At 35.6% G+C, this 24,264-nt stretch overlaps 5 protein-coding genes and 1 pseudogene across 5 annotated transcripts; 2 read left to right on the top strand and 4 right to left on the bottom strand.

Annotated features, from left to right (window-relative positions):
- Nucleotides 1-719: 719 nt before the first annotated feature.
- On the top strand, nucleotides 720-1,445 carry LOC133422712 (hemoglobin subunit beta-2-like). The gene is made up of 3 exons (XM_061712763.1): nucleotides 720-811; nucleotides 973-1,195; nucleotides 1,291-1,445. The coding sequence occupies exons 1-3, from the start codon at nucleotides 720-722 to the stop codon at nucleotides 1,417-1,419; spliced, it is 444 nt and encodes a 147-aa protein (XP_061568747.1). The 3' UTR covers nucleotides 1,420-1,445.
- Nucleotides 1,446-3,744: 2,299 nt separating this feature from the next.
- LOC133422713 (hemoglobin subunit beta-2-like) lies at nucleotides 3,745-4,535 on the bottom strand (annotated as a pseudogene).
- A 2,101-nt stretch (nucleotides 4,536-6,636) lies between these two features.
- On the top strand, nucleotides 6,637-7,367 carry LOC133422715 (hemoglobin subunit alpha-1-like). Its single transcript, XM_061712764.1, has 3 exons — nucleotides 6,637-6,778; nucleotides 6,854-7,061; nucleotides 7,145-7,367. Exons 1-3 carry the CDS (start codon nucleotides 6,684-6,686, stop codon nucleotides 7,271-7,273), a joined length of 432 nt encoding a protein of 143 aa, XP_061568748.1. The 5' UTR covers nucleotides 6,637-6,683; the 3' UTR covers nucleotides 7,274-7,367.
- A 3,281-nt stretch (nucleotides 7,368-10,648) lies between these two features.
- Nucleotides 10,649-12,044, bottom strand: LOC133421919 (hemoglobin embryonic subunit alpha). The gene is made up of 3 exons (XM_061711719.1): nucleotides 11,893-12,044; nucleotides 11,604-11,811; nucleotides 10,649-10,866 (listed from the first exon to the last, which is right to left on the bottom strand). The coding sequence occupies exons 1-3, from the start codon at nucleotides 11,985-11,987 to the stop codon at nucleotides 10,738-10,740; spliced, it is 432 nt and encodes a 143-aa protein (XP_061567703.1). The 5' UTR covers nucleotides 11,988-12,044; the 3' UTR covers nucleotides 10,649-10,737.
- Nucleotides 12,045-16,481: 4,437 nt separating this feature from the next.
- On the bottom strand, nucleotides 16,482-18,195 carry LOC133422716 (hemoglobin cathodic subunit beta-like). Its single transcript, XM_061712765.1, has 3 exons — nucleotides 17,938-18,195; nucleotides 17,191-17,413; nucleotides 16,482-17,090 (listed from the first exon to the last, which is right to left on the bottom strand). The coding sequence occupies exons 1-3, from the start codon at nucleotides 18,027-18,029 to the stop codon at nucleotides 16,962-16,964; spliced, it is 444 nt and encodes a 147-aa protein (XP_061568749.1). The 5' UTR covers nucleotides 18,030-18,195; the 3' UTR covers nucleotides 16,482-16,961.
- A 3,420-nt stretch (nucleotides 18,196-21,615) lies between these two features.
- On the bottom strand, nucleotides 21,616-23,336 carry LOC133421946 (hemoglobin embryonic subunit alpha-like). The gene is made up of 3 exons (XM_061711758.1): nucleotides 23,181-23,336; nucleotides 22,048-22,255; nucleotides 21,616-21,846 (listed from the first exon to the last, which is right to left on the bottom strand). Exons 1-3 carry the CDS (start codon nucleotides 23,276-23,278, stop codon nucleotides 21,718-21,720), a joined length of 435 nt encoding a protein of 144 aa, XP_061567742.1. The 5' UTR covers nucleotides 23,279-23,336; the 3' UTR covers nucleotides 21,616-21,717.
- Between the last annotated feature and the right edge of the window lie 928 nt (nucleotides 23,337-24,264).

Here is a 24,264-nt window from a genome sequence, read left to right as displayed (position 1 = left end):
ATGGGGTTTATTTAAGTTAAGATCATCCTTGAAATTGGTTTATATTTATATCATTTCAAACTAAAAACATGGAAAACTCGAGTTTATCTATTTCTCCCTTTAGTATTGTACTTTTATTGGTAATCTCACTTTAAGAGAAAAGAACTGAGACAATAATTTGATCTACATTTTACATCATTACACTTATAGTTAAATACGACTCCATGTTATTTCATCTTTATCTGTCTAAAGTTTCACTGGAGCTATAAGATAATGACTCTCATTCAAAGTTCTGTGTATTGGTGCAAAATAAGGATCTTGATAAGGATACTGCACTGTGAATAAAATAATAGTAGTTAACAATATCTAAATATAAATAAATAACAAATAGAAAAAAAATAATAGTAATAAATAAAATAAAAAACTTTTCCAAAATGAGCTATGGTTTGAACACATTTTTAATCACTTCCTATTTCGATGAGTCAGTTTCCTCCATCCATGACATTCAGAAATATGTTAAATCTTTCTCAACGTGACCAAAACATTTGAATTCAAGACGTTGCAATGTTTCATTTGAGCAACGCCGTTGGCATACATCCATAAATCAAGACTTCCTGCAACCCTCTGTCAAACTCCCCCCATCTGATAACTGTGGGTGGGGTGAAACTGGTTCTTTAAAAGACGCATGTTGAGGACTTGCAGAACAACGCAGGACAAGCAGAACACATCTACAAGCCAAAATGGTCAAATGGTCAGAATTTGAGCTCGCCACCATCCAGGACATCTTCTCTAAGATAGACAAGGATGTCGTGGGCCCTGCAGCTCTTTCCAGGTAAGACTGATTTTTTTTAGTCAGTGATAAATCTACTATGTTCGTTTTCTGTCACAATGATTTACTGTCAGTTTGTTCTATTTCTAACATGTGGAATATGCTAAAATGGTTTAATTCTGCTGTAACATATTGAGTGACTTGTGTTTTTTATGTTTCCTCAGGTGTCTGATTGTCTACCCCTGGACTCAGAGGTACTTTGGTGGCTTTGGAAACCTCTACAATGCTGCTGCTATTACATCAAATCCAAAGGTTGCAGCTCACGGAAAGGTTGTCCTCTCCGGTCTGGAAAGAGCTCTGAAGGACATGGACAACATCAAGCAGATTTATGCAGAACTCAGCGTGCTGCACTCAGAGAAGCTGCAAGTGGACCCTGACAATTTCAATGTAATCAGACCGCCTGATATTGACATCAATCTATTGTGATATTGTTCTTCATTTTGACGTTTTCTAATGCATACTGTGCTTTGTTGTTGTTGCAGCTCCTGGCCGACTGCTTGACCATCGTGATTGCTGGTCAGCTGGGTACAGACTTCACTCCTGAGGTCCAGGCAGCTTTCCAGAAGTTCGTGTCAGTGGTGGTGGCCGCCCTGAGAAAGCAGTACCACTAAACACGTCTGCAGACGACGGTCACATGTTGTGCTTCTGTATACCTCACCAAAAGGTTTAATATTAATAAAACTGTGAGCACATTCAACAGCTTCTCTTGGTCTCTGTTTGTGTGGAGAATATCTAATATTACATAGTGGTGACAAATAATGTGTGGTTCATCAAACCTGATCTAAGTTTGAATTCTTGAAGAAATACTGCCAATTAAACTCAAAGATCAAATAAATGGTTTTACTTATAGATAAACTTGTCACCCATTCAAACCCATAGCTTAATATTATTTATCAGTCAAGTGATTGGTTAAACATTTAAATTCTTTTATAACCAGAACCAAAACTATTGCGGGTAAATACATAAATGCACACTATATTTATACCTTTATATGGGTGTTTGACACCCATATAGAGTCTATGAACAATTTAAATTAAAAACAATTAAAGTTTTCGTTACACACTGTTGCTTACAAAATTAGAATAAAACCTTTTTAACCTCTTCTAATGAAATTATTTTAAATGAAAAGAGGACTGTTTCTGGCAATACAATTATTCCATCTTCTTGGGCAACAGTGTATATAATGTATTGTGTTTTTTTATCCACCCTCTGCCTCCTTTGTTCATTATTTCACTACAGCTGCTTCGTAAATATCATTTTTGTAAACGCACAGCTCGTATTCACTTATATCCAGTTTGCACCTAATTTATAAAACCATGTGTTTTACACCCATGTACAGTCTACAAACACAAACATTTACTTTTTGTTGTATATTTTCTAATTTTTTTTAATTGTTTATTCTGTTTTATTTAATGACACTGCTTCGTGACCCATGCGTGCTGCTTCAACATGCCTTAAATCCCTCGGATTTTTCAACTGAATCTAAATTCAATGAAATACTTTGACACTTTCTATGATTTAGCAAAATCATAATACAAACCACTCAGTGTTTTAAAAAGCCTTCATTTAGGGTATTTCATTTAAAGGATTTTCATTTATTTAGACCATGAGAAGTTAATGTTAGAAAAAAAGTATTTTTTTCTGTTTTCAAGTTCTGATACATGAAATGATTCATATATTATCTATTTATTTATTTTCCTTTGAACTGCAACTCTACAACTGATTCTGACAAATAATTGTATCCTTATATCTAGAAAAAAAAGATGTAAAGATGAAAAAACATGAAACTACCTATTTTTTTTATATCTATGTGCTCCACAGGGAATAAAAACTTTTTTTTCCCTCCTACCTAACTATATACTATAACAGTTATGTACTCCTGAATATAGTTTGTAAAAAATAGAAACCTAGCATTTTTTTTCTAACATTAACTTCTCATGGTCTAAATAAATGAAAATCTTTTAAATGAAATACGGTAAATGAAGGCTTTTTAAAACACTGAGTGGTTTGTATTATGATTTTGCTAAATCATAGAAAGTGTCAAAGTATTTCATTCAATTTATATTCAGTTAAAAAAACTGGGGGCCGAGGGATTTAAGGCATGTTGAAGCAGCACGCATGGGTCACGAAGCAGTGTCATTAAATAAAATAGAATAAACTATTAAAAAAAATTACAAATATACAACAAAAACTAAATGTTTGTGTTTGTAGACTGTACATGGGTGTAAAATACATAATTTTATAAATGAAGTGCAAACTGGATATAAGTGAATACGAGCTGTGCGTTTACAAAAATGATATTTACGAAGCAGCTGTAGTGAAATAATGAACAAAGGAGGCAGAAGGTGGATAAAAAAACACAATACATTATATACACTGTTGCCCAAGAAGATGGAATAATTGTGTTGCCAGAAACAGTCCTCTTTTCATTTAAAAAAATTTAATTAGAAGAGGTTAAAAAAGTTTTATTTTAATTTTGTAAGCAACAGTGTGTAACGAAAACTTTAATTGTTTTTAATTTAAAGTGTTCATTGACTTTATATGGGTGTCAAACACATGGTGGTATAAATATAGTGTACATTTATGTATTTACCCGTAAAAGTTTTGGTTCTGGTTATAAAACAATTTAAATGTTTAACCAATCACTTGACTGATAAATAATATTAAGCTATGGGTTTGAATGGGTTACAAGTTTATCTATAAGTAAAACCATTTATTTGATCTTCGAGTTTAATTGGCAGTATTTCTTCAAGAATTCAAACTTAGATCAGGTTTGATGAACCACACATTATTTGTCACCACTATGTAATGTTAGATATTCTCCACACAAACAGAGTACAAGAGAAGCTGTTGAATGTGCTCACAGTTTTATTAATATTAAATCTTTTGGTGAGGTATACAGAAGCACAACATGTGACCGTCGTCTGCAGACGTGTTTAGTGGTACTGCTTTCTCAGCGCGGCCACCACCACTGACACGAACTTCTGGAAAGCTGCCTGGACCTCAGGAGTGAAGTCTTTACCCAGCTGACCAGCAATCACGATGGTCAAGCAGTCGGCCAGGAGCTGCAACAACAACAAAGCACAATATGCATTAGAAAACGTAAAAAATGAAGAACAATATCACAATAGATTGATGTCAATATCAGGCGGTCTGATTACATTGAAATTGTCAGGGTCCACTTGCAGCTTCTCGGAGTGCAGCACGCTGAGTTCTGCATAAATCTGCTTGATGTTGTCCATGTCCTTCAGAGCTCTTTCCAGACCGGAGAGGACAACCTTTCCGTGAGCTGCAACCTTTGGATTTGATGTAATAGCAGCAGCATTGTAGAGGTTTCCAAAGCCACCAAAGTACCTCTGAGTCCAGGGGTAGACAATCAGACACCTGAGGAAACATAAAAAACACAAGTCACTCCATATGTTACAGCAGAATTAAACCATTTTAACATATTCCACATGTTCCACATGTTAGAAATAGAACAAACTGACAGTAAATCATTGTGACAGAAAATGAACATAGTAGATTTATCACTGACTAAAAAAATCAGTCTTACCTGGAAAGAGCTGCAGGGCCCACAACATTCTTGTCTATCTTAGAGAAGATGTCCTGGATGGTGGCGAGCTCGAATTCTGACCATTTGACCATCTTGGCAGTTGTCTTGTTTCACTTGTTCTGTGTGGGTCACCAGGTCCACCACATGCATCTTTTAAAGGAACAGTTGTGCTCCTCCCAAAGTTATCAGGTGGGTGGAGTTCAGTAGGCGATGGTCAAGTATTGATTTTTGGATTTGAGAAAAAAAAAAAAAGACTCCAAATGTCCACCACTTTTTTGTTCTTTAAAGTAAAGAAAAAAAATAACACACACACAATATATATAAAGAAAGATTTTAGTTCTGCCTTTCACAAAATGATTCATTCCTAAATGAATTAATAAATAAATAAATAAATAAATAAATAAATAGATGTATTACTAATACATGTATTAATTATTTCATGGATAATACCTTAAAATTAATGAATGAAAAAAGTGATATAATAAATAAATAGATACATTTGCAATGATAATCAGTTGAGGAGGAACTTTTCTATTAAATTACTGGACCTTTACATTTTCAACATGATTAACTAATGAGTTGTTTTGTTGAGCAGCCAAAAAGCAGGCTTGTAAGAAATAAGAAAAGTTAGGTTAGGTACAGTGTATGAAAGTGTACTGTGAACATACAGTTTAGACCCAGTTCCAGTTTTGATACTTCATTTCCAAAGTTTCTCTATTATAAAATATCTATCATTGAAATGGATTAAAAATAGTTAGAATTACATTGATTGACATTTCTAGCAAGTTTAATGCACACAACCTAAAAATTGAGAAATTGATAGTTTTTCACTCTGAAATTATCTGAGGGTAAGTATTTAATTACACTCATTCATTCATTTTCTATACCCACTTAATCCTATGCAGAGTCTGCTGGAGCCTATTTCAGCTCTATTTCAGCTCATTACAGGCAGAAGTCAGGGGTTCACTATAGACAAATCCATCACGGGGCCACATCTAGACAAATGTACACACTCACATAGGAAATTTGAACTAAACACTTAACCTGACATACATGTTTTTGGACTGTTGGAGAAAGCTGGGGTATGCAAGCATGCAAGGAGAACAAACTCCACACAGAAAGACTAACTAGAAGCCACTCTGTTGCCCTTTATTTAATAATAATAATGTTTAATTTATTTCATTTTTCTCAGCTCTATTAAAGTGGTGTAAAATACAACCATGTTTTTATAAATTAATTTATTATGAAACAGAGGGTTGTATCAGAATATTTTCTGCAGCTAAATATAATGAAGAACAATGAAAATAATCATTGCACTGATTATGAAGAGAAAAGGCAGAGACTTAAATGATATTAAAGCTAAAACCCATTATGATGTGGCATTCAAAAATAGTGTCGCTGAGGTTTAATACAAACATGCATTTTTTTCACGATTGACTTTATATTGTCAAATTAGACTGCACACACAAAAGTAGGGCACAAGCGAAATATTTAAAATGAAGTTTTTTGTTGTTTAGTTTTTTTACATTAATATTTAAAAGGTAACAGCTTGTTAACTGCTTTATATTTTGGGATACATTATAGAATAATGCAAGGATTTGAACTAGGTCATGATTTTGTAGCATCTCATGAACAAAAATGAAGCATACATTATCTCAGTGAGAGTTTTTTTTTATTATACTTACATTTTCTCTTTATTATTTGTTCTGAATCATGTTTTCTCTTCTCCGGTTATTCCAGGGGTTCTGAACTTTGTCCACTTTCACGTTTGACCGTTTCTGAAGAGCTGATGGTCAACTGATGAAAAGATAATGAGGGTGGGGGAATTTGAGTGGTATGTTAAGTTTAAAAAATGTTTAAATACTGTGTCATAAGTCATATCACAATTAATGGCAATTCAGAAGATACAGAAAATATGGTTTACAGCAAAAAATTGGATTATTAAATTGCAAATGACAACATCTTTACTATAATATAACTCTTCATCCTCACCGGTTCAGTATTGCAGAAATGTTACTTTCTGTCATCAATTCAATTTGTGATTGACTTTTTATTAAATCCACATGTTTAATTTGTTTAAATGTATATATTTGTAAAAATCTATTTAATAATTTCTCATTATTAAGTTGTAGCTCCTCATAAACTTCTTAGGGGGGTCTCAAGAATCACCGTTAGAGTTTTAACTTATCTCAAATCTTTCTGAACACGTCACGGCGCAGATATCGCGGAGGTGGCCTGGGTGTGTCCCCGTCCTGTTTCCTGTATAAAAGGCCCACAGTTTGAGCTGATCACGGCATTCAAACGCAAATATCAACAGGCAACATGAGTCTCACTACAAAGGACAAGGACACAGTCAAGGCCTTCTGGGCTAAGATTTCTGGGAAGGCGGACGATGTTGGCGCTGATGCTATGTCCAGGTAAATATGACCCCGGTCTCACCGATACATCTTTGTTTTTTGTCAAGTTATGTATCAGTATTATGTTTCTCTCAGGATGCTGGTGGTTTACCCCCAGACCAAGACTTACTTCTCTCACTGGAAGGAGCTGACCCCCGGCTCTGCTCCCGTGAAGAAGCACGGAAAGACTGTGATGGGTGGAGTTGCTGAGGCTGTGGGCAAAATCGATGATCTGGCTTTAGGTCTTCTCAGCCTCAGTGAGCTGCACGCCTTCACTCTGCGAGTGGATCCTGCTAACTTCAAGGTAGTGAAGATGAGGTTCTTTGGACTTGAAATTGTGCTGAAACTATACACTACATGAAATCTAATAATTCTTTCTGTTTTCAGATTCTTGGTCACTGTGTCCTTGTGGTCATCTCCATGATGTTTCCTGAGGACTTCACCCCTGAGGTCCATGTGGCTATGGACAAGTTCCTGGCTGCCCTGGCCCGCGCCCTCTCTGAGAAATACAGATGAATGGCAAGCAGGACTTGAAGCAGATGATGAATATTATAAAAGGCTTTAAAGACCTCGTCTGCCAGAATATGAATAAAAGATCAAATGAATTGCAGATGTCATGGTTTTCTGTGTTTCCGGCTGTTCTATATATTTGAAAGTTGAAGGCCCCCAGTTATGCCAACAGTACATTTGAGTGTGATGTGATGGGAAATTAAAGTACCTCTCAAATTAAGATTCAAAATTCAAAAAATGTACTGTCATTCTGGCGTGTTCACAAATGAGGTGTTACTAAATTTCACACCGATATGGTCCAGACATGCCACTGAACAAATAAAACACACTTTAAAAATAAAATAATTTTAAAATATATACAAGTAGATTCTAAAAAACATGAAATTTAAATGGGAATTATGAAAAATAAGGAATGCAGCTACAATATGTATGTGCCAAAATATACAGAACACTGTCAAACTAATAATAAACAAATATGCCTAGACATACATTGCACTTGTGAGTGAATTGCACATGCAGGTATAAAATTTGAAATACTGAAGCTTTAGTCAGTTTATTATTTTGAATTTCAAAGTGATGAGACAAGTGACCCGGAATACATACATACATGCATGCATACATACATACATACATACATACATACATACATACATACATACATACATACATACATACATACATACATACATACATACATACATACATACATACATACATACATACATACATACATACATACATACATACATACATACATACATACATACATACATACATACATACATACATACATACATACATACATACATACATACATACATACATACATACATACATACATACATACATACATACATACATACATACATACATACATACATACATACATACATACATACATACATACATACATACATACATACATACATACATACATACATACATACATACATACATATCACAGCATTTAATAATAATACATTTTATTTATGAGCGCCATTCATAAAACCCAATTAAGAACAACTTCCAACAAACAGATAAAGCAACAATAGATACAATCAGCATATAGTAAAAACGTGATGAACAGTGTGGTTGGACTTAAAGTGAGTAGGCAATCTTGAACAGGTGAGTTTTGAGTCCGAATTCAAAAATTGGAAGAGAGTCAATATTTGGGATATCTAGAGTTTGGGAGCTGAGTGGCTGAAAAGCTCCGCTGTCCATGGTGCTGAAGCTGACAGAGGGGACTGTCAGGTGGATAAGAGCAAGTTGATCTGAGGGCGCGGGCTGGAGTGGCAATCTGGAGAAGGTCAGACAGATAAGGTGGGGCGAGGTTATGGATGGAGTTCGATGAGACTGAGGCCTGGACTTCAAGCGAACCCCTCTACTACTTGACTATTTTTATACTAAGTTGGCCTAATTAAGGTGATTGAGATGAGTTTCCTTTGCAGGGTGTGTGACGACGGGCTCCCAACACCTCGTTACTGTTTTCCCCTCCCTGGCGGTGTGGCTGGCCGCTCTCTTACAGATAGGGTGAGAAGCTCAGTCATTCTGGAGGAGCTCGGAGTCGAGCCGCTGCTCCTTCACATGGAGAGGAGCCAGCTGAGGTGGCTTGGGCGTCTGTATATGATGCCCCCTGGACACCTCCTGTTCCAGGCATGTCCCACCGTGAGGAGACCCTGGGGAAGACCCAGGACACGCTGGAGAGACTATGTCTCTATGTCTCTCCGCTGGCCTGGGAACACCTCGGAATCCCCCCGGAAGAGCTGGAGGAAAGGAGAGGAAAGTCTGGGCATCTCTGCCCCTGTGACCCGGTCCCAGATAAGGATGAAGATGGATGGATGGACGGACGGATGGACGGACAGACGGATGGATGGATGGATGGACATAATTAGTTGTCAAATGCTGCTTGGGGTTATTTTTATTTGTGCCAGATATTTTTCCAGCCTTTTGTTGCTCCTCATCCAACCTTTTTGAGATGTGTTGCTGACATCAAATTCAAAATGAGCTAATATTTTCAATGAAACGGCAAAATGTCTTAGTTTCAACATCTGATATACTGTAAATGTTCTATTAGGAATAAAATATGGGTTTATGGGATTTGTAAATCATTGCATTCAGTTTTTATTTACTGTCTCCTCAGAATCCCAACTTCATTGGAATTGGGGTTGCAGTTTGTAGAACTGTATGACTATAACCTGACTGATGTGTAGTAACAATTGCTTCTCTGACATCATTGTTAATGTGCTGATGTTCTTCCTCATTTGTATTGAATGCACCAGAGCAAAAATGTTCAAATGTCTGATGATTCATTAAAGACAGGGTAAGCAATTTCTGGATGACCTTATGTCTGATGATATCAGATATAAGATACCAACATCATGGAGAGCTAGCTCCTCTCTGAATACCCTTGGCATCTTGAACTCCAAGCCACAAGGACATCCCCCCAAAAGCCTCTCTCATCCTGACTGATTCTCATGTTGGAAGTACACCATCCAGAGAACCATTCACCCTTTATCAGTAAAAGGGCCATATTTGATAATTTCAGCAGAAATACATGAAAATAAAACTTCAGAATAAAAGTTACAAAAGTATTAATTGTTTAAATATCCTCCAATAACCCCTTGAAATGTTCACACCGATCACTTTGTTTAGTGCCCAGAGATTAATGGATTTTAGCCCTAAAGGAGTCTGACCTTTACGAGGCAGCGACTCTTCCAGGAAGACAAGCAGCGGGACCAAGTGCCAGAAACTGATAATATCAATACTAGTATGTTTTTTGCATGTCAAACTGAAATAAAATATGTAAATTAAGAATGTGCATATGTATGAATAAGTGTAGTAGTATTTAGATATTTAAAGAGATTTTATTTTCATTTACCTACTAAAACAGCGATATTTCTTAGTAGCCTTAATGAACGCTGCAGTCAGATTGCTTTACTTAAGACAAACGGGAGAATTCACTCAATGTTTTAGATGTCGTTTTGCCCCCACAATTGTGATTCAAATAATTAAACAAATGCAGTACATGTTAAATATGTTAAAAAACACTGAATGAAAAAAAACTAACACTGAGGAATATGTACTGTACAGTAATTAACCCTGTCAACGTGCACTAACTTACCGAAAATAGAAATTCACTAACATACAAGATTTTAACTATTTTGTACAGAAGCTTCTTTTCAAATACTTGAAAAGGTATGAGCAGACTCAGTAACACTTGCAAAGGCAGTTATTGCTGCACATTGTGATCAAACGGTCTTTCTCAAATGAAAAATTTATGAGTTTCCTCAGTAAATGAATGATCAAGCGTAACATTCATTTTAAACTTCATGGTCAGCAGTCATCAAGAATTACAGTGATCCACAAAAACAATCATGAAACTTTCTCTGCATTTGATCTTTTATTGAAATTCAGAGTGACAGAGTGCTTTAAACCCCATGAGGGTGTCCATCATCTGCTTCTGCTCCCGTTTATCTGTACTTCTCAGACAGGGCGCGGGCCAAGGCAGCCAGGAACTTGTCGACGGCCACGTGCACCTCGGGGGTGAAGTCGGCGGGGAACATGATAGCCATGACCACAAGGATGTTGTGGGATAGAATCTGTTAAAAGATATAGAAAAAAGTAAATTCATTAAATATCACGCAGTACTTCTTTTGGTTAAGGAACAACATACATTGGCACCACACAAACAGCTTTTTTTCAGCTGTTACAGGGTGCAATTGCGCATAAGACAACAAAAAATCTTAAACAAGGCCCAGCAATAGGGATCTGTACCTTAAAATCTAATTTATGATCATACTCCGGGTCTTTGTTCTTCTTGTTTTTAACACGGATTTGGAACTAAGCAATCTTCCTAGACATTTAGCCAACACATGTACAGGTTGGTTTTTTTTAATCAAAATAAGTCAAATTTATTCTCGCTACTGCAATCAACAAATACTGGGATTACATGTCCCATACAGAATATTATGTTGATAATATCCAATCCCATCCAGGATACCGGTGCCCATTTAAATCCAGTCATGGTCTGTTTAAAGAGATGTTTTGTTTTCAGTTGTTCTTCTTCCTTGATGGTCTCTCTTTTAAATGAGGCACAATATGTGTACATCATTAATAGGAAACTGCTAAAGTCTTCATCAAAATATTGTGGCATATATTGATGGAATATGGACTTTTAAGTACAGTGTCTGGTCACTTTTAGATTCCCTTTTTTTCACTTAAAGACGCACATGAGACGTTTTGATGAAGACCCACATCCCTATGAGTGCTTAATTTATAATCCAGTTAGTGTACACTGTACAGAGTCAGTTACTTGTTCAGAAATGCTGTCAAGTACCTTGAAGTTGGCAGGATCCACTCGCAGAGTGAAGGCGTGCAGCTCACTGAGGGTGAGGAGGCCGGCTGTCAGATCATCGATTTTGCCCACAGCAGCAGCAACTCCACCCATGACGGTCTTTCCGTGCTTCTTCACCGGGGCAGAGCCGGGGCTCAGGTCCTTCCAGTGGGAGAAGTAAGTCTTGGTCTGGGGGTAGACCACCAGCATCCTGCGTAAAAAAATAAGTGTGTAAGTCTCTTTGAAAAAGGTAAAACTTAAATGATAAGAGAGGGTTTAGAGACATGTTTACCTGGACAGAGCATCAGCGCCAACGTCATCTGCCTTGCTGGAGATTTTACCCCAGAAAGCTTTGACTGTGTCCTTGTCCTTAGAAGTGAGACTCATCTTGGCTGTTGATTGTTTGGTTTGAATGCGGCGATCAGCACAAACCAAGGGGGTTTTTATACGAGGAACAGGGCATGGGCACATCAGGTCCTCCTCTAAGATATGTGGGTTTTGGATGGCTTCCAAGTTTCATGGTATGCAGCTCTTGTGAGATAAAGTAAAGACACATTTGCCTCATGACTCTGAAGAGCAGCTTCGTGCATGCACGATGAAAACGCAAGTTAATCCTAATAAAAGATTGGGACATATATGTTTGAGGTCGAAAATCAAAACCAAAACATAGATTTCCAGAGTTGGCTTTTTAAACATGCGGGACTGTAAGAAACTGAACATTTGAATCCCATTTTCAAACTTAGAAGACATCATTATTAAAATTCTTACTTTAAATTCTTTGAAAATGTGCACTGACTTTATTGCTTAAGCAGTAAGCAAGTAAATCACCAAACTAGTCCATGCCATTAAAATAAATAAATAAATAAATGGCATATAAGTACATGAAAAAAGGCAGCCAGACAGGATGACATTATTATTGATGTAGCTAATATGGAAAAGATTTATCCAAAGTCAAATATAAAGAGTGCAATGCTTAATCTATGGCAGTCCTAGATAGTGATTTAAAATCTAGGTTGTTTAATTATTTAATATTAGGTTATCAGTGATGTCAACATGGTGAGAGGGGTTATTCGCGGTGACGGTTGTTGCTTATCTCAACCTTAGGGGCGGCTCCGCTCAGAGAAGAAAGATAATGTTTGAACAAAGTTTGAGGCAGCTTGGTTCACGTCGGGACGACTGTTTTAAGATGGAAACAACCCTGTCTGTTTCATCCTGCGGTTTTATCAGCAACACATTAAAAAGAGGGCCACAAAACTTGCTGGAGGGAAAGGATGACAGGATGGTGACGGGCAGGTAATAGCAAAGAAGTGATTCATTACTGGTGAATTTCCCAATATGCTCCACTTTACTTGCAAGGAAACAAACTAACCTTTAGCTGTTATTAATCTTGTGCTGTTTTCTTTCATCTATAGAACCACCTATGGAAAAGAGACATCAAACAACATTAAGTCCCACATATTAATTTAATCACATCCCAGGATTCATGGGGAATCTGTTCACTATCAATTAATCATTACATGTTACACTGCAGCAGACAGATTCCTTGCTAGATGTGGAGTACAGGGCCCTTGGGAGCTCCTGTCAGTGTCATCTGAGGAGAAATAAAACGAGCCGTCTACATTTGTGGACAGCTAACATTAAGTATTTGAAATTGCAGCAAGTAAAATGTCCATCAGCTATGCATGGCCAGTGATCTGAAGGGATTTTTTGCATTTGTTCACTGTACTTTTCCAAGTTTTTACTTGTACTTTATTAATCCTAAAGGAAATTTAGGGCATCTAGTAGCTGAAAAACACTTTACAGTAGACAATTGACTCCCAACTCACAGACACTCAGACACACGGACACAAATTACATACATTTAGGGAGACGTGTTCAGGACGAGTAGAGACAGTGTAGATTGGGGACTTTGCAAAATATGTAATTTGATATTCAACGATTTAGGAGTTTATTCTTAGACAATTATTCTTAGACAATATTTTCACTTCAAAACTTTACTTGTCCATGAGATCAGTATTGGTCTCTTTTTCTATAAAAAAAGAAAGAGAGAAAATGTGTGTTTATAAAACATATTTAGATTTTTTCTTTTTAACCGTTCATACAGTCAACGTTTCAGATTTTTCTGACAAATTTTGAGTTTATTTATGATAAATTAAATAAATAAAAGTTTTTTCTTGTGACTTGTGGCAGTTTGTTCTTTTTTTCTCGAAAGTTGTAAGTTTATACAAATTTGTGAAATGTTAAATTCAGAGAATTTTAGTTATGGCAAATTTGCAACATTTTTAGGTCAGTTTTTACAGAGAACTTTACAGAGGGCCCCCTGAGCCAGAAAGGCCCCTAGTTTGCTATCAAAAATGATTATGGAAATAAAGCACATACTGTAGTTCTAGCTCCTCCCTCCATCTCGAGCTCCAATTTATTTACAAAGCTGCTCCAACTCGGCAATGATAGCTGTACCACTTAAATTTGATCAGTTTTTTATAAAGCCAATTCAATTTTAAAACGCAGTGCTGAAACCAGCAAACCAATTAACAAGCAGCAAAATATCCTTAGTTAAGTGCGTTTATTATCAAGAAATTAAAAGTCTGTTTCTGGGCACATCTGGAGACACAAAGTCACAAACGGTTGAAAACCCAAATGATGAGCATCACTGCAGTGGTCTCAAGGGCCTCATCTTTGACAGAGAACGCCCACCAAAGTGTAGCCTCCCTTCTAACTATTCAGCTGCATAAATGTTTATTCTCTAGAGGAGGCAATGCCATTCCTCTGTTTGTAGAGACAGATTTACAATATTTTCGAGCTCTTTCAGGATCTCTCTTCAGTTTAAATATATGGATATTTATGTAGTATATATTATATGTTGAGGGGGATAGTTATAATTATGTAATATATGTTATATATGTATTATGTATGTAGCATATATATATTTATAGGGATATTTATGTAGTTTATATAGTGTATATTTATATAGATTTATATAATATTTGTATTTTCTATATATTGATATAATATTTATGTAAAATTTATATTTTCTATATACTTATATGGATAATTATGTAGTAATAGGCATGTTTACGTAGAATTTATATAGACTATATTTATATGGATATTGTGTAGATATAATAATAACAATAATGTGAATTCATAGAGTTATAAAGGGGTAGGAACTAGGAAAAAGTGTAAACTTCTTCCTACTCCTTTTTCGAACATATGTGAATATGAAGATGTTACGGTTTATTTTTTTATTAATTTATTTTTTTTATTATTTTTTTTTATTTTATGTATTTCTTTTTATATACATGTTCCAAATAAAAATTCATTCATTCATAAATCAGCATAAAACATAACCCATATTCTGTTCCCTTTTGATTCTCCATAAACTTCCTGATGATGTTATAATTGTAGCAATAATCAATTCTACATTGTTTAACTTACAAAACACCTTAAAAAAAACAACTTCGGTGCAGTCTAACTAACTAAAATAGGAATGAAATTACAAATCTAGTGCTATGTCAAGGTATTTTCCAGCCTCAAAAAAGAAATATAATGAAAATATATTCATAGACTCATAGCACTTAAAGCTAAATGAGGCAAACACAGTCAAAGTTTCAAAGGATTTCTTATTCCGATAAATATTAAAGGCACAATTAAGCTTAAACATTATAACTAAGTACACAATAGCAGACATTTTATTTATTCATCATATTTCATTTTAGGTTTTGTCTTTTATAAATTCTAAAAACCACAGGACGTGAGCCAATGAACTGCTATGACAATGCCTGGGGCGCCCTCTAGTGGACAAATAATGGCATGTTTCTATCTCCTCAGTGTCATGGTGCTAACATGGGTCTCAGGGTCTAGATTAAACAAAAAAATAAATACATGAAAAAAGCCTCTGGAGAATGTATGACACAAGAATGTGGAGTTCTCCAGCAGCAGCCGTCTGGTCTGCTTCTGTAGCAGTTGCCTAATCAGACCAAACTTATATAGTAAATGACATCAGTGAAATTGTCAGTGCGGATTTAGTGGACAGGTGTTTTGCTCAACATATTTTTAAGTTATTCTTAGTCATACATGGAGTTCTTAAATATAATTTAGTCCACGTGGAATACAAATTTGCATCATATCAGAAGGTGTGGAAAATGGCTGAGGAGATAATTGAAAAAGCAAGGTGAAGAGGTGAAACATTTTCTTTTATCCTTATCCGGACAAACCAAGTAAGATTACATGTGCTTTCATGTCTTCGTGTGGCTGTTACCAACCCAGCAACATTTATATTTTTGTTTGTGAGAGTCATCTTTTGCAACGAACATGATCTTGTCCCTGATTGCAGTTTTTACGTCAAGAAAAACACATTCTGTTTGCTTTGGAGAAGCTTGTCACATTTTCACTCCAGTTCTTCAACAAATCAAGCACTTGTCTTCTCAAAGTGTTTGTGCTTTCAGTACAATTAATTATTCCTCTCTGGTTCTACATTTGACAAGTAATTTCTGTGCCTGTGATTTTGTAAGTCAGATTTTAAGGCTCCTCACTTGTGACATCAGACGAAGGAAAAAACACAATAAATTGGTAAATAAATTAGTTTATACAAATGTTAGGTAAATAACTATGATATACTGTATGATGTTATTTGTAAAGCTAAAGTACAACTTATGTAAAGCCTGTTGAGTTTAAATCTCCTTAGTTTACATCTCAAGACTGTTCAGGAAACCCAGGATTCTTAATGATTACTTTTAGATTAATCTATCATATTCAACTACTCTGATTGAATTTCTCCTCTGGGAGATCAATAAAGTCTTCTATTCTATTCTATTCTATACTGAGAAAAATGTTTGATAATGATTATACTAGTAAAAAAACAACTTTGCAGACGTATTCCTTAAATGATCTTTTATTAGATTGTTCCTATAACATTTGAACTTTACATAATAAAACTGTATGTACAGTAAACTGTTGTATTCTGTGAATGATGTACTTTATATTGTTGATAGAACACAATGAATCTAGCAGACCCCCTGTGATCATGAATAGTACTAAGTATTGATGATGGATGGATGGATGGATGAATGGAATGCATTTAACATGACTTTTAACTTGTTTAAGTTCTCTAAGTATCCTGTAAGGACTTTTTCTGGGAATCAGTGCTATGTAAATTAAATTAATTTAAAAAGGGTGGATATGACACTCTTAGGTTTTGAAAACTCTGAGGTGCCCAGATATTACATACATCAGGTCATTTTAATTTATCTGACATTTGAAATGATAACTGAACTGGAAATCAAATTCTGCCATTGAGGATAAGCTGACAAACAGACAAGGATACACATTGGTTTATTTTGAACATGTTATCCACACTTGAAGTCATTTGTACTGACTGTTCATGGCCTCAACTACAGCAGACAGAAACTTCTGCCATGTTGCTTGGACCTGAGGGTTCATGGCGCTCTTGAGTTTACAGGCGACGGTGACGGTGATGCAGTCTGCCAGCAGCTGTGGACAAATGAAAACATCATAAGTCCTGTCTTTAAAGATTTTAAACAGATTAGTTAAATATCTACCACTATTTTGGTTTCAGTGTCATATTGCCTACTCTGAAGTTATCTGGATCCACGTTGAGTTCTTCATAGTGCAACCTGCTCAGAGAAGCGTAAGTGTCTTTGAGCCTGTCCATGTTCTTCACCGCTTTGTCCAGAGCGTTCAGCACAACCTTTCCATGGGCGGCAACCTTGGCGTTGTTCAGAATTGCAGTGTTTGTGAAGATGTCTCCAAAGGTGCCAAAATATCTCTCAGTCCAGGGGTAGACAATCAGAACTCTACAGATGTGAAACAAGAGACACTGATTGTTTTGGGTCATACAGATAAGCTACCTCTGATACACCACAAGGGACACAATAAACTTAAAGGGAAAATAAAAGAGGACAAAAATCATTAAGAATTAAATTTAGCAATGGTATTAGATCAAAATATATAAAAATAAAGATTTCCGAACCATTCCTGTCAGTATATTTAATAGCTACGTATATACTGGACAGAACCCGGTGGTGAAATCCTCTGCTGAAGCAGTTTAAAATAAAATTACTTTACATTTGTTAAGTATTACTGCATCACTTTAGACTATTCAAGAGATATTTTTAATCATATTCAAAATACATTTTGAAAAATAGCATGGTAATTAATCATTATATAGTCAAATTTAGAGTTCAAACACAGAATAAATTAAAGTTTTAACCCAACCATTTTGTCTGTGGTAAACTATTCCAGTATAAAATCTAACAATTATTAACAACATTACTTGTCTGTACTTTAGATAGGAAAAGCTGGAAATCACACCCTCTACCTTGTCCAAATTTGTGGTCCAATCTCATCAATATCAAGGTTTTCCCAAACGGTTCTGACAGTGAGTCTTTCTTGCTCCGTCAACTTGACCATGACGTCATGTAATCAATAAACAGCCGCTTTGATAAGTCTCCGTTTTTCACGTTAAACTGACAAAAAATCATCAAATATGACCGTAGATCCTCTGGCAATAAAATAGCCTATCATAAGACACAAACTTCTCCTTTTGCTTCTGTCCCGTTGTAAATTGCCACCAACTGCTCAGCTTAGATTATGTAATAAACATTCATTATCAGGACATTCAGACTTACCCCGCCCAAATAAATGATCCCTGGTCCAAAAGTGTTTTTCTCAAGTGATGTCAGCATGTCAGTCAGTAGTGGGTGCTTATGTGTTGGTCTTAAAACCAAATATCATGGTAGTAGGCCTATATACAGGACTGTCTCAGAAAATTAGAATATTGTGATAAAGTTCTTTATTTTCTGTAATGCAATTAAAAAAAACAAAAATGTCATACATTCTGGATTCATTACAAATCAACTGAAATATTGCAAGCCTTTTATTATTTTAATATTGCTGATTATGGCTTACAGTTTAAGATTAAGATTCCCAGAATATTCTAATTTTTTGAGATAGGATATTTGAGTTTTCTTAAGCTGTTGATTTGTAATGAATCCAGAATGTATGACATTTTTGCCTTACAGAAAATAAAGGACTGTATCACAATACTCAAATTTTCTGAGACAGTCCTGTATATATATATACATATATATATATATATATATATATATATATATATATATATATATATATATATATATATATATATATATATATAGAGAGAGAGAGAGAGAGAGAGAGAGAGAGAGAGAGAGAGAGAGAGAGAGAGAGAGAGAGAGAGAGAGAGAGAGAGAGAGAGAGAAAGAAACTAAGAAAAACAGAAGCCATATGTTGCTGGCATCAGAGGCATAATTGATTTGATGAGTCATAAAAGGTTTGCGAGCCTTTGAAAAAGCTATAAATTAAAATATATGTAGTGTTTTATTTTTTGAGGTACATTTTTTGACATGTGTTTTCATCAGAAAAATCAATATTTCAGCACTTAAATACTTGCACTGTTTCCTCTCGATCAACGACAAAAGTGACTAACCTGCCAGTAAGTCCAAAAGCCAAGCTATGGGATGGTTTGGTGATGCTGAGGTGCCGAAGCCTTTACATGATGGCAGCATTAGTACACTGACATTTTAGAGCCTCATATGATCTTCATGATAACATTTTATCCAAGTATGTCCATGCATGTTGCAACTATAATGCAAAACCCCAAGGAATAGCAGTCTGGGGGGGGAAAGTGGTTATAGTGATAATTATGAAATAATAAAGCTGGATATAAAAGTGTCCCATATTGACAGTTCTGACTGCTGCCGTGACTACGAACGCATGATAGATCATTTATAACACAACACTCTGTCATGAATTTATTTGGCTTTTCTTTTAATGCAACGGAAAACGACCAAAAACGAGCATATAACTGATCAAAGCCAAATACAGCTATTGATCACGGACTGCAGCGCCCTCTGCTGGTCATTTGACATCATGCAGAATTGGAAGCTGCAGAACACGTGAGTCATTGGAAAGCACACTGTAATCGTCGGACGACTTGATCATGTTTAGTTGTTGTTTTTGTTTTGTATGCTTTGTTTTTGTTTGTCTGTTTTCTTTTGGGTGGTTTTAGCTTAAAATTGCACCATTTGAAAAAAAAAATAGGACGGGTATGAAAAATTATAATGAAAATGGTTAAACACGTGTAGATGAGAAACCACAAATGTACTTTGTCGGCAAGGCCACACTTCTGGAGACCCGAACAGCTCCACTTTTCTTCTTTATTGTCGGCCTGTGTGGTAATGAAATCAAAAACGCTCTGTAGGTATGCAGCCACACTCCAACTACCAAGCATTTCATGTCTGTCCAAGAGGTGGCGCAATCGTTCCATGTTACAACAAATATAAAGGTAGAGCCGACTAATATTACACAGATCTACCACAGGGAGTCTAAATATGAGGAACTCAACGTGCTGGTTTTTCTGTCTTAACAGTCCACTTTTTAATTGTTCCTTTCTAACGACATTCCTAGGAACTAAAGAATGATTGGCACCTGATAAACGAATGACTTTATTTATATCTTCATTGCATTCTCACAGCCTGTTTGTGGTGTGCTCAGACTATACATCTATTCTCCTTGTGATCCTCACGGAATTGGACTGCAGGAGTGTTTTTAAAGCATTTCGGAACCAGCAAATATTCACTTTTCAGAAAATTGATGTAGTGTATACCTCCATATCACGCACTTCTGTTTATTTTTGGTTACAGCAAGAAAGATATCTTGTTTTTCTGTCTCCTTCGCATGGTTTTCTATTCACTAAGACCAGTTGGCCTCTCCAAGGTGCTGGATGTCATTCATTCATTCTCAGACCGTCAGCACCTTGGAGAGCGAAGATACTGAGCCTATAGGCAACTTTGAAGAAATAAAATATCAAAGAAAAACATTTAATAAAAACACTAATAAACAACGAAACGGGAATGTTAAGAAAATGGCTTTATGTGTCTTTCAATGCCACAGTCAGTGTTGATTCAACTAATATTGAATAATATTAATATGTTTATGTTATCAATCTGTTTCCTTATTTGTGTCTGTCATCCCTCCAAGACTATAGGCAACGTTATCTTCTCATGGTGAAAACGAAAGAGAACATGTCTGAATCAAATACTGAGTTCCTGCTAAGCTTTGTTTTCTAGCGTTGCATTGATACAAATATTGTGCTTGATCTACTTAAAAAAAATAAGTCAACTTTTTGCATGAGATTATTATGTAGATCAAGAAAGACTAGTCTTTGTATAAACTACTTAAATTAATGTATGTGAGTAATACATTCAGCAATTTTATTGCATTTTGTGTTAAGTTTACTTTATTTATCAAAATTAAGTTGACTTTAAAAAGACAAAAAAGACAAAAAATGAAAGAAGAAAAAAAGAATAAAGAGAAAAAAGGAAAAAAATAGAAAGAAAAAAAAATAAGTTGACTTTACTTGCAAATTAATTTTGTAAATACTAAAAATTAAGTAGTTTATACAAAGACTAGTCTTTCTTGATCTACATAAAAATCTCAAGCGAAAAAGTCGCCTTCATTTTTTTAAAGTAGATCAAGCAAGATATTTTTTACTGTGGTGTTCTACTTAAACAAATAAAGCATGTTTCATCTAAATGTTGGTCAATCTGCCCAATAGATTAAAATTGTTAAAGGAAAAGTAAATACAACAAGATCATTGCTTGTTGTTTGTGTGTAAATGAAAACATTGCCTGGGATTACATAAATACTGCTTGTTAAGGAAAAAATGCACAATGTCTTGTTTTTTTGAACAAATGCAGATTAAGTTCAAAACTAAATGTATTCATGTAAAGCAACAAAATTCATTTTTAATTGTTGATATCACAGATTTAAATATGTTATATTTACATGCGCTTAGATTTATTTTTTTCAGTGTGAGAATACATAAGAATTTACTCTGAGATGTTCTTTTCAAAATTATCCAAATTGTGCATTAAGGGCTAGACGGGTAACAGCTGAATTTTACACCTTAGCAAACTATATTCAGTAAATAAATAAAACTATTACCACAACAAGGTTTTCAGATAAAGCATTTATTGTTCACATGCGAGCATTTAATTTTTGCACTTGGTGCAAAAGAGTGAGCTCCTGCATCTTCCCCTGCTGGGTCTCCTGCCGTTCACCGGTACTTCTCAGCCAGGGCCAGAGCCAGAGATGCCAGGAACTTGTCCATAGCCACATGGACCTCAGGGGTGAAGTCACCGGGGAAGTTGATGGCCATGACCACCAGGATGTTGTGGGACAGGATCTGAGGGAAATAAAGAGAAATCAAATGGATGTTACAATTGAAGACTTTCTCTCATCTTTGTTATCCCTTTAAATGTATGACTTCATGTGGATTATTTGACTGCCACTGGATGTAACATTAATTTTAATCCACGGAAAAATGAATAATTAATTATTTCTCGGGTATACTAAAAAAGAAACATGAATGACAATTATTGTTCACCTTGAAGTTGGCAGGGTCCACTCGCAGGGTGAAGGCGTGCAGCTCACTGAGGTCCAGCAGACCTGCAGTCAGGTCATCGATTTTGCTGACGGCGTCAGCAACTCCACCCATCACGGTCTTTCCGTGCTTCTTCACCGGGGCGGAGTTGGCACTCAGGTCCTTCCAGTGGGAGAAGTAGGTTTTGGTCTGGGGGTACACCACCAGCATCCTGGGGGGAAACAGGAAAAGATTTGGAGGTCAAATACCAAATAACTAGTTGCTTGAATGTTCCAGTGTGTTGGAGCTGATGGAGTTGATGATGCACTGAAAAAAATAAATCTAAGCGCATGTAAATATAACATATTTAAATATTGGATATTAACAATTAAAAATGACGTTTTTTTCTAGTTTTGAACTTAATCTGCATTTGTTCAAAAAACAACACATTGTGCATTTTTTCCTTAACAAGCAGTATTTATGTAAAATGTACTTTTCCTTTAACAATTGTAATCTATTGGGCAGATTGACCAACGTTTAGATGAAACATGCTTTATTTGTTTAAGTAGAACACCACAAATTAAGGCAACTTTTTCGCATGAGAATTTTATGTACAGTATATCAAGAAAGACTAGTCTTTGTACTTACTTACTTACTTACTTACTTACTTACTTACTTACTTACTTACTTACTTACTTACTTACTTACTTACTTACTTACTTACTTACTTACTTACTTACTTACTTACTTACTAGTCAAACTACTTAATTTTTAGTATGTACAAAATTAATTTGCAAGTAGTCAACTTAATTATTGCAAGTAAAGTCAACTTAATTTTTTCTTTCTTTTTTTCCTTTTTTTTCTTTTTTTCCTTTTTTTCCTTTTTTTCTCATTTTTTCTTCTTTTTTTCCTTTTTTTCTCTTTTTTCCTTTTTTTCTTCTTTTTTTCTTTTTAAAGTGAACTTAATTTTGCTAAATAAAGTAAACTTAACACAATTAAGTGTTGTACTTGGAAAATGTATTATTTACATAGGCTACATAAAATTAAGTCGTTTATACAAAGACTAGTCTTTCTTGATCTACATAATAATCTCATGCAAAAAGTTGACTTATTTTTTTTAAGTAGATCAAGCACAATATTTGTATGAGTGTGTTTACCTGGCCAGCGCATCTCTGCCGATCTCATCCGCCTTGGTGGCGGCTTTGGCCCAGAAGGCCTTCACTGCAGCTTTGTCCTTGGCTGTGAGACTAGTCATCTTGTCTGTCGTAGTGAGTACAATCACCAGCCAGCAGCGTGAGGGTTTTATGCCTGAGACAGAAAAGGGCACACCCAGCACCGCCCCAACGAGAGGGGCTCCAAAAGATGTTGTCAACAACTCAGTAAATATCATTAAATAAATCATTTTAAAGTGATTCTGTTTTACTAAATTAAGCCTTATTTCTGAACTTACTTCTGAGCTCCTGCTTCAGGGGAAAATAGAATTGGTTTTAGTTTACGTGGCATTTGGGTCACTGGAATTAAAACATAAAACTAAATAGAATAAGATCAAATAAAGACAGGGAGGCAATACAACTATCCGTGTTTAAAGTTGAACTGCTTTGTTTTAATTTTTAATTTTTTTTTAATCATTGCTCCTTATGAAATAATTGTATATTTTCCGACAATATTTTAAAAGAATAGGTCACACACGCCCTTCTCTTATCTTTGTTCTAAATCCATTCCACATCATCTGTTTGCCCATCCCTCCGCCCGTTCAGCTTTTCAAGTCTGGGAGTTTTTCTTTAACAGTTGAATCTCGTGCTGCACCGAGAATCTGCTGACAGAAAATATCCGCAAAAAAAAACATGGTTGGACAGACTTCGAGCGTGCACCATCCAGGGCATCTTCTCTAAAGGCTGATTTATGGTTCCGCGTTATACCAACGCGGCGGGTACGCGGCGACACGCACCGTTAACGCAGACCATAATTCAGGTTTAAGATAGACCAAGATGTCGTCGGACATGCGGCTCTTTCTAGGTTAGACATCCTCTCATACTGTCTCCTAGTTTTTAGTATTCAGCCATGTGCTGCACTTTGTTTCAGCTGCGAGTATTTTAATTAAAGTGCTTTATAAATAAAGTTGGCCCCAAATTATGCATTTACGTGTTCAGTTTTGATGAATATACCTCGTAATGCAACATTTGGTGTCCTCCCTGGGAAGGCAGTACCACTGAAAACTTCCAGCAAAGCAGCTCCATCTCT

Source organism: Cololabis saira, chromosome 21 (genome assembly GCF_033807715.1).
Source record: "Cololabis saira isolate AMF1-May2022 chromosome 21, fColSai1.1, whole genome shotgun sequence".
Classification (NCBI taxonomy): Eukaryota; Metazoa; Chordata; class Actinopteri; order Beloniformes; family Belonidae; genus Cololabis; species Cololabis saira.
This window is presented reverse-complemented; position numbering and strand designations above follow the sequence as displayed.